Source organism: Ranitomeya variabilis, chromosome 2, assembly GCF_051348905.1.
Source record: "Ranitomeya variabilis isolate aRanVar5 chromosome 2, aRanVar5.hap1, whole genome shotgun sequence".
Lineage (NCBI taxonomy): Eukaryota > Metazoa > Chordata > Amphibia > Anura > Dendrobatidae > Ranitomeya > Ranitomeya variabilis.
In genome coordinates this window covers 471,825,842-471,836,239 of record NC_135233.1, presented here as the reverse complement: position 1 = coordinate 471,836,239, position 10,398 = coordinate 471,825,842, and the positions used below count along the sequence as shown (strand labels likewise).

Genomic DNA, 10,398 nt, shown 5'->3' with positions numbered 1-10,398 from the left:
GAAAAGTGCTTTGAAATGGTGGATTGATTAACTAGGCAAAAATATAAAATATTGTGCAGGATCATGGGAAATTCTCAAGTAGCGAGCGGTGCCGTAAGTGAGGTGAGCGGGGTTCATCAGCAATGAACTCCGGTGACCTTTCTCACGTCAGTGCTACACACTGCAAGAGCGTAATGTCTCGGGAGCAATTGTTTTTCTATGCAAAATATGAGCAGTGCACTTATTGCACATAATACAACATCACTTAATTTCACGACCTAACAGAAGTACAAGAAAATTTATTCTGCAAGAATAATTAAAAAAAAAATATATAAAAAAGTTTCTCCACCGTCATCTCAATAACAGTTTGTGAAAATCAGACCGCAATCGGGGGGCATCGAGAGCTGTCCAATTTTTTTGCATTGCCGATCGTTATGTGAAAAATTACGGTCATGGGAACGTCTCCATTCACTATTAAAAGGTTCAAGTTCTATCGGCGAAAAACACAAAAAATGACAACAGTTATAATTGGCCACTTCCAAGGTTTAGCTTGGTGACATCTGTAGTTGTATTATCACACTGTGACTGATTTTTCTGTATCAAAGTATTTAATTTTAGAATGCTATAGATATAGACAATAAAAAAGTCTAAGACGTCTGATGTGATTGGGCCCCATCTTTGATGACTCGTTCTTCTCCAATCATCACTTCTGCCCAAGATGCTTTGCCTTTCTTTTTCTCCACCAAGTTAATCTCTCTGCCAGGACTCTCAGGCTTTACATCGTTGAGTGCGGTTTTTAGGAACAGGACTGAAGGCTGTTCTCCGGCCGTCACCGTCTGTCCTCGTTTCACGCACATCTCACTTGCTAGTGAAGGGCTATCCAGAGCTATCAACCTAGTAAGGAGATCAAGTGGGTAGCGACAGTTCCGACTGCTGTATCCGTGTATCAGGGCGCAAAGTGCTTTATGGCGGGAACTTGGCAAGTGGCGGTAAAAAGCACAAGCCTGGAGGCAGTTCAGTTGGTTCACCAAGCGAAAAAGCCGTACCCAGTTATTTTCCAAGTAGGCTTTGTTGATATCAATTCCTAATTGGACGTGTGGAGTTTGCCGCAGCGCACAAGGGAGTTGCAAAGCTCTGTGTATTGTATCCATATTACCTGCAATGGAAAAAAGTGGGAAAATAAGTATTAAAATTCCATCTGAAGACATCAAACCTTCAAGTTGTCAACTCCTTATGGCTACTAAGATCACAATCTGCATATTTTCTTTTACTACATAATACCTGGATGAAGCAAACAAGGAGGTTTTCATAAGCGAAGCTGCTTCAGGAAAAAGCCTGTCTTTTTTTCTGAAGCAGCTCTGTTGACAGTTTTGCCAGTGACTTTTTTTCTGTAATGAAGCCTAAACACGGTGTTACTTTGCTTCATGGTTTCCGAACCCAGAAACGGTTAAACATAGTAACAAAAGACTGAACATGTGCACAGCAGTGTAGTTTCTTCATTGCTGTGCATTACCTTTATTTTTTGCAGCGGTTTTGCACCGCTTTATCTCCCGGATTCTAGGCGGAATCTGCCTAAAAAAGACGGTGTTGCACATACCCTCACCATATATAAAAAAATATTTTTTTCAAGCGTTTTTTGATGCAGATCTCCCTCAAAATATGTACAACCCCCCCCCCCCCTGTAAGAAGATGCTCGTAAAAACGAGATGAAGTAATAGAAAACTTTATATGATTAACCATTTTTGCTATATACTAAAAGTGCACCAAAATTAAGAGAAAAGAGGGTTGTAGTGAATTCCTAAGCCTCCAAAACAAAGACAAATAAAAAGAACTTTCCCCCGCATTAAGATCTATTTCATTTGTTAAATTCATGTCAAGGCTCAAAAAACGTAGAGGGAATTTTTTTTTTGTTTGTTTACAGAAAAGCATATATTTTTGGCCCAAAATATTTTTTCCAATTATGTTTTATTAAAAACAATTCAGCAATTTGTCTTCTATAGCCTGCATGCATTCTCAAACATTGCAAGCTGCTCCATCCAGTTCAGCAAAAAATCTGTCAGATGAGCGCTCTGGCGTCTCGCTCTGTGTGAACACAAGTCTAAGTTGACCTCTTTACAATGAAATAAAAAAAAAAACAATATCTTGGTAACTGGGTATAGCGAATGTGACTGGGATGTTTTATGCACTAAAAAATGTTTTGCTATATGACTTTTTGTACAAACAACTAAGAACGGGGCCCTTTTTTTTAACCCCTCTGAATGGAGCGTCAGTGTGTCACTCCATTCATTCACTATGGGACTGCCTGAAATGGCTGACTACAGAGACACCGATCACCAGCACAAGGCACTTTTGTCGCCCTTCTGTTGGACTGCAGTTCCATTCATTCTGTGTGGGACTGCCGGAGAAAACTGAACTCTGCACTCCGTTATTTTCAGCAGTACCATAGAGAATAAATGAAACAGCGGTTGAGCAGACTCACTGCTGTTCCATTCAGGCAGGGAACAAAGGTACGTGGTAGCGGAGCAATCTACTTTTCACTGTTGCACAGATGAACAGTGGCGATTTACTACTTGGCCACTCTTGTACAACATACCTGTAATCTTGGAGAATCTCTCCTGCATCACAAAATCTAAAGTCAGAAATAAAAAAAAAATCTCTTACCTAAATTATAAAGAAGGAGAAGAGACTGGAATTCAGCTTGCCTGGGAAATTCTCCACTACCTTTGTAACATTCGATCAGTTCTGCAAAGCTTTCCCGAACCTGTGTGGAGTGTAGCACTTCATCATAGTCTGCTAGTGGCAGGTCCCTCACCAAGTAGGGGGCACAAAGCAAAAATCCAAGGCTTCCTTCTAGCACAAGAGCCCCTCCAGGCCCCCTAATTCTCTGCACTATGAGGTCCTGCCTCACAGCACGCAGGCGGTCAAACACAAAAGAGTAAGTCTTGGCCAAAGATGACAAATCCCTAAAATTGACACTTGAGCAAACACCCATCAAGAGATACTGAACAGTTTGGGCTAAGGTTGCAGGGGGTCGTAGGTCCATAGGACAGGACAGTTCTTTGCCTGCTGCAGGGCGGCTATACTCCTTGACAGTCTTTTTTGGATCAGCAGTAGGACGACCTCCTCCTCTCGGACCTTTACTTGCCCGCTGGGCTCTCTGTATTTCATACTGATGCAGACGTCCTTGGCTTTCTCGTTCTTGCCTCTCTCTTGTTGGGCACATATCAAGGCATACACCAACTGGAGGAGAGGAGGAGTCCATGATGTTTCCCTGAAGTTTACAGCAGACTAAAAAGAAACAAAAAAATAATAACGTAAAAAAAGTACATGGCGTTTGGACAATAAAGTAGGGGCTCCATAAGGGTCTTTTAGCTGACGGTTATGATGATATATTTGGATCGGTTGGGAACATTGCCCTCTACTTTCTGTTTTGACCTGTAAGGCTAACACGAGCGTATTTTTGATAAATGTGAAGTCCAAGTAGAAAAAAACAAACAACAACAAAAAAAAAACAGTACGTACTAGTCTCATTCACTTTTTGGAAGAGACTCAGCTACTGGATTCAATGGGTGCATTTAATAAAAAACAAACAAACAAAAAAATACACAGACAGACACCATCAATCATTTGATTTTAGCAGGTTCGTTGCAAAGAATTTATAGAAAAATAAATTGTGTCTTTTTTCATGTACAAAAAAAAAAAAGAATGTCTGAAAAAAAGACATGGAAAAGGCATGAAAAACCAACACACGGACACTTTATAGATGAAGATTTTTTTTTTAGAAAATTTGTATATTTTTTGTAGATGAAAAGCAGACGATTTTTCATTCGCTCATCTGTGCGCTACCTATATGACCTCATATGCATTAGATAAAGGTTAGCCGAATATCTTGTGAGTATGGGGGCCTCCCGGCTGTCATCCGAATATCTAATGTGTACGGGAAACCCCCGACTGTCATTCGAATATCTAATATGTACGGGAGACCCCCCGACTGTTATCGGAATATCTAATGTGTATGAGAGATCCCCGACTGTCATCCGAATATCTAATGTGTATGAGAGACCCCCGACTGTCATCTGAATATCTAATGTGTACGGGAGACCCCCCGACTGTTATCGGAATATCTAATGTGTATGAGAGATCCCCGACTGTCATCCGAATATCTAATGTGTATGAGAGACCCCCGACTGTCATCTGAATATCTAATGTGTACGGGAGACCCCCCGACTGTTATCGGAATATCTAATGTGTATGAGAGATCCCCGACTGTCATCCGAATATCTAATGTGTATGAGAGACCCCCGACTGTCATCCGAATATCTAATGTGTATGAGACCCCCCCGACTGTCATCCGAATATCTAATGTGTATGGGAGACCCCTGACTGTCATCCGAATATCTAATCTGTACGGGAGACCCCCGACTGTCATCCGAATATCTAATGTGTATGGGAGACCCCCCGACCGTTATCAGAATATCTAATGTGTACGGGAGACCCCCAACTGTCATCCGAATATCTAATGTGTATGGGAGACCCCCCGATAGTTATCAGAATATCTAATGTGTACAGGAGACCCCTGACTGTCATCCGAATATCTAATGTGTATGGGAGACCCCGTCATATGAATATCTAATGTGTATGGGAGACCCCCTGTCATCTGAATATCTAATGTGTATGGGAGACCCCCGACTGTCATCAGAACATCTGAAAGAGAAATCTGTGGGTTGAATGATCTTATGTGTATGGCCAGCTTAAGTCTGGGGCTCACTCTCCCGATTCATGGAGCAATCATGAATTTTGAGAAAGGCATACAATGTAGCCAGTATCAATATTCAACATGTCTGATCTCTGTACCCCTCAGACATCATCTGGCGAGTAGGGTAGGCAGACTCCAATACACATTAGATGATCAGCCTGTCCCGCTGAAATTGTTGGTTTCTGCTGACATTATGTAGACGTGTATGGCCAGTTTTATGGTGGAGGATGCACACCAGACTCCATAGATGAAGGGTGGATTTATATGGGATTGTGATGTCAAAAGAAGTCAGGTGGGCAACAATCACAGGGGCACATCCATTAGCGCTGCGCCGGACTGTGCTACTGCCACCAGCTACGAGACATCTCTAGATCTGAAGAGTTTTCATTAAGAAAAAGTGCACATCTTGAATACGGTCAGTGCATTTACAACATATAGCTACTCCCTCTCTACTCTCAGGCAGCATGCTGGCTCAGTGGTTAGTAATGTTGCTTTGCAGTCCTGGGTTCAAATCCCAAGGACAACATCTGCAAGGAGTTTGTATGTTCTCCCCGTGATTGCTTGGGTTTCCCCCCACACTCCAAAGACAGGGAATTTAGACTTTGAGCCCAATGGGGACAGCAATTATATTGTCTGTGGAGTGCTGCAGAATATGGAGGTGCTACATAACTAAGAAAAATAAATACTTTTCAAAACCTTTGAATTACAAGCAAAATCTGAGGGGTATCGTTTCTCCTTATGGAGAGTGACATACCATCTCTGGCTTGTCAAGGTAAGGAGGCTTATTTGCCGTACAATGCTCCTCTGGGAATTTGAAGAGGCAATTTGCATATTTAAATTCCCAGAGGAGCATTGTACGGCAAATAAGCCTCCTTACCTTGACAAGCCAGAGATGGTATGTCACTCTCCATAAGGAGAAACGTTACCCCCTTAGACCCCAGTCCAGAGCCTCTCACCTAGCCAAATCAGTTCTCATGCTTCGCACTGACGAGGGCCAACAGCCCGAAACACCGTGTCTGCGAATTGAGATACTGATTTGGCTTTTATCCTAAGTCATATTGCACGACTCGTTAAAGGGTTGATTGTGACTTGTAGGATCGCTGCTTCCAACAGGTGGCGCTATAGAGTTAAGTCCTCTTTTTCTCAGAAGAGGCAATTTGCATAAGCAAAATCTGAAAATTGGTGATTTTTAATTAATGCCCAATTATTAGATTTCCATATTTTGCTTACAAAGAAAGCTTCCATCATGCACCTTTACAGATTGCTGCTATAAGGCGCAGATGGCGGCACTTCTTGTGCCATGATGGCATTGCAGTGCACGGACTGGGCCAGCATGTCTCCCGGCCTGGGCGTGATGGATTTCTCTGCAGCTGTCACACTTAGATCAGGAGAGCAGACGGTCAGTCCGAGGATTGCGATGTGATTCTCGCACGAGTTATATGGGGGTCTGTCTGCGCTTATACCCTTTTGCACCGTGTTGGAGCTGCACCAAGCAGCTTGCACAACTCCATACGCGTGAAGTGTTATCACTGAGCCTGCGCCATGTACAGCTATATATAATATATATATATGTTTTAACATTTTGCCTATGACAAACAAAAATTAAAAGGGGTTGTTCACTTTTGTGCGGACAATCATTATTTTTCACTTTACTGCTTGTATTTTGGGCTAAGAAATCACTTTTGTCATTAGGTTCCAGTAAAATATTTCCACCTTTTGGCTCTTGCAGGCGATTTATTCACTTTTGATCAGCAGAGAGGAGCTCCGTAAAAGTTTTAAACAGCCTGTCATGCAATCTGGATGGGCATTGGGCTCACTGACCGATTCTCAGTTAACTCATTGAGCGGCCAATAATAGTGCCACACAGAGGACTAAAAAGAGGAAAAAACATAATGAAACCCAATCGAGTTATTTGTAGCCCTGATCGCATGTGTTTAAGTAAAAAAATATATATATAATTGTCCTGAAAGGTGGAAAATGCCTTTATTGCACTACATTTTATACCCCCCCATTGTAGAGTATCACTGCTAGTGACAAAATGTGGCCCCTACAAAGTGCAGAGTCTGCCACTGTGGCCCCTAGTGATAGCCTGAGACCCTGAGGTGCTCCCAGCACTGGGGGCAGCGCCATTAGCTCCAGGAACTGACCTCTGTAGTGTCAGGAGCTTTGAAGCCTGACACATCCCGCACTGAGCACACACTGCTGGCACCACACATCACCTTATGTACCGCTACCCACACTGCACCGGGGCACATCTCATTCTCCCAGCATGCAGTGCACTAATTTGTTTACTTCCGGGTTCCCGGCAGTCCCTCGTACTTCCGGCATTCTTCATTGCTGAGCTTCTGCTCTGTTATGTCTCCACACAAGGAGAGATATTTACGTGGGAGACGACGACGACGACGACGACCTGCAGAGCTCCGGGGTCTGGCTGTTCTCACCGCGGCGACCGCGCAGTCTCAGTGAACAAGTGGCGGCAGTTTGTGTAACGTCAAAAGAGGGTGTAAATGCGGATAACCGCCACCAGATGGCGCTGTTTTGTAACTGCATTGCAGCCACGAGATGGCGCTGTTATGTAACTAGGGTGAGATCTGCTGCTGTTCTCCAGTCCTGATAAAAGTGACCAGAATCCGCCATTATATAAGAAGAGTTTCCAGGCGACGCCTAATATTAAGCTTGTGGTAGCTTCATTCTGATGTCCTCACTAATAAATACCCACCTGGGCTCCCTCTTTAACCCCATCAGGATCATGATATCGCAACAATGTGGTCTTAATGGTTGCCATGGCAAATCAGAGCCAAGTATTGACTTATCAAAAGGGTCTGTCTACTCGAGCGGCCTCTGTTCAGATCTTAGCAACATTTTAGCGATAAAATGTTTTCTTTCCGGTCATTCTACGTTGCGTTAATTCCTGAAAAGCACCTAAAGGGTCAATAAACTACCCACCAGCAGTTTTGAATATGTTGAGTGGCGCCCACTTTGTGGGCTTTTTTTTTTCCAATAAACAGGTCCCCTAAAGTCACATCAAAACTGAATAGGTCCCTAAAAATGACGAGGCTGAAGTTGATTTCTTATTCGTCAGTTTCTTATTCAGCAATTTTATCTTTTCTGATTTTTATAGGTTTAACAACAAAAAATAATCACAATAATAAAATATAATGCAGCGAGGTGCCCTGATGTGAATACACTTAAAAACAGCTACAAAAATTATAAAACTGGCACAAAAATGGGCATTAAAGTGGGCACCGAATGGCATTAATGAAAGGGTTAAATGCCTTTGGGCCACTGATCTCACACTGCAGACATATAGAACAGGGCGCCCCACATCAAAGCCAGGTCCCTCCAGCCTGGCCCAAATGTGGTATGGGCATCAGAACTGGCATCAAAATGGGCATACAGCCAATTTTCACAGATTTAAATAACTGATGTTTTTAAGGGGTTAAATGACTTTGGGCCACTGATCTCACGCTAAGAATACACAGATAGTGATGGCCTGTATCAAAATCAGGTCCCTCCAGCCTGGCCCAAATGGGTTCTGGGCATCAGAACTGGGATCAAAGTGGGCAAACAGACCATTTCACAGATTTGAGTAAGTGACTGATGGTTTTTAACCCCTTCACCCCCGGAGCTTTTTCCGTTTTTCCGTTTTCGTTTTTCGCTCCCCTCCTTCCCAGAGCCATAACTTTTTTATTTTTCCGTCAATTTGGCCATGTGAGGGCTTATTTTTTGCGGGACGAGTTGTACTTTTGAACGACATCATTGGTTTTAGCATGTCGTGTACTAGAAAACGGGAAAAAAATTCCAAGTGCAGTGAAATTGCAAAAAAAGTGCAATCCCACACTTGTTTTTTGCTTGCCTATTTTGCTAGGTTCACTAAATGCTAAAACTGACCTGCCATTATGATTCTCCAGGTCACTACGAGTTCATAGACACCTAACATGACTAGGTTATTTTTCACCTAAGTGGTGAAAAAAAATTCCAAACTTTGCAAAAAACAAAACAAAACAAAATTGCGCCATTTTCCGATACTCGTAGCGTCTCCATTTTTCGTGATCTGGGGTCAGGTGAGGGCTTATTTTTTGCGTGCCGAGCTGGCATTTTTAATGATAGCATTTTGGTGTAGATACGTTCTTTTGATCGCCCGTTATTGCATTTTAATGCAATGTCGTGGCGACCAAAAAAACGTAAATCTGGCGTTTCGAATTTTTTTCTCATTACGCCATTTAGCGATCAGGTTAATGCTTTTTTTTAATTGATAGATCGGGCGATTCTGAACGCGGCGATACCAAATATGTGTAGGTTTTTGGTTTTTTTTATTGATTTATTTTGATTGGGGCGAAAGGGGGGTGATTTAAACTTTTATGTTTTTTTTATTTTTTTCACATTTTTAAAAACTTTTTTTTTTTACTTTTGCCATGCTTCTATAGCCTCCATGGGAGGCTAGAAGCAGGCACAGCCCGATCGGCTCTGCTACATAACAGCGATCATCAGATCGCTGTTATGTAGCTAAAATGCAGGTGTGCTGTGAGCGCCGACCACAGGGGGGCGCTCACAGCCACCGGCAATCAGTAACCATAGAGGTCTCAAGGACCTCTATGGTTACAATGGAGGAGCATCGCCGACCCCCGATCATGTGACAGGGGTCGGCGATGCGCTCATATCCGGCCGCACGGCCGGATGCGGTAGTTAAATGCCGCTGTCTGCGCTTGACAGCGGCATTTAACTAGTTAATAGCGGCGGGTGATCGCGATTTCACCCGCCGCTATTGCGCGCACATGTCAGCTGTAAAAAACAGCTGACATGTCGCGACTTTGATGTGCGCTCACCGCCGGAGCGCACATCAAAGCGGGGGTCCCGACATGTGACGTACTATACCGTCACATGTCGGGAAGGGGTTAAAGGGTTAAATTACTTTGGGCCACTGATCTCACAATGCAGACATATAGAATAGGGAGCCCCACATCAAAACCAGGTCTCTTCAGCCTGGCCCAAATGGGTTCTAGGCAACAGAACTGGCATCAAAGTGGGCAAACAGCCGATTTTCACAGATTTGAATAAGTAACTGATGTTTTTAATGGGTTAAATGACTGGGCCACTGATCTCACACTAAGAATACACAGACAGTGATGCCACACATGAAAACCAGGTCCCGTTAGCCTAGCCCAAATATGTCCTGGGCATCAGAACTAGCATCAAAGTGGGCAGTCTATTTTGGCCATTTGAATAAGTAACTGGTGTTTGTAAGGGGTTAAATGACTTTGGGCCACTGGTTTCACACTATGAATATACAAGATAGTGATGGCCCACATCAAACCCAGGTCCCTCCGGCCTGGCCTAAATGGGTTCTAGGCATCAGAACTGGCATCAAAGTGGGCAAACAGCCCATTTTCGCAGATTTGAAAAAGTGATGTTTTTAAGGCCAGGCTGGAGGGACCTGGGTTTGATGGTATCACTATCTGTGTATTCCTAGCCCGGAGTCACACTAGAGAGTTTTACGGACGTATGAGAGGTGCAAAAACAACGCATTGCACACGGACCAATGATTCTCTATGGGGCAGCTCCTATCTGCCGTATATTTCGCAGCCGTATTTTACGGGCGTAGAAAATCGCAGCATGCTGCGTTTGTCACCGTATTGCGCAAAGAATCCGCCAATGAAAGTCTA

At 43.4% G+C, this 10,398-nt stretch overlaps 1 protein-coding gene across 5 annotated transcripts; it reads right to left on the bottom strand.

Moving 5' to 3' along the window:
- Nucleotides 1-248: 248 nt before the first annotated feature.
- On the bottom strand, nucleotides 249-7,287 carry SAC3D1 (SAC3 domain containing 1). 5 transcript variants are annotated; one of them, XM_077287735.1, is made up of 3 exons: nucleotides 7,055-7,287; nucleotides 2,641-3,267; nucleotides 249-1,135 (listed from the first exon to the last, which is right to left on the bottom strand). In XM_077287735.1, the coding sequence occupies exons 1-3, from the start codon at nucleotides 7,068-7,070 to the stop codon at nucleotides 627-629; spliced, it is 1,152 nt and encodes a 383-aa protein (XP_077143850.1). In that variant the 5' UTR covers nucleotides 7,071-7,287; the 3' UTR covers nucleotides 249-626. The 5 variants fall into 5 exon arrangements, with proteins under 5 accessions (XP_077143850.1, XP_077143853.1, XP_077143849.1 ...); XM_077287738.1 differs by having other exon boundaries at nucleotides 6,955-7,286; XM_077287734.1 differs by having other exon boundaries at nucleotides 7,028-7,286.
- Between the last annotated feature and the right edge of the window lie 3,111 nt (nucleotides 7,288-10,398).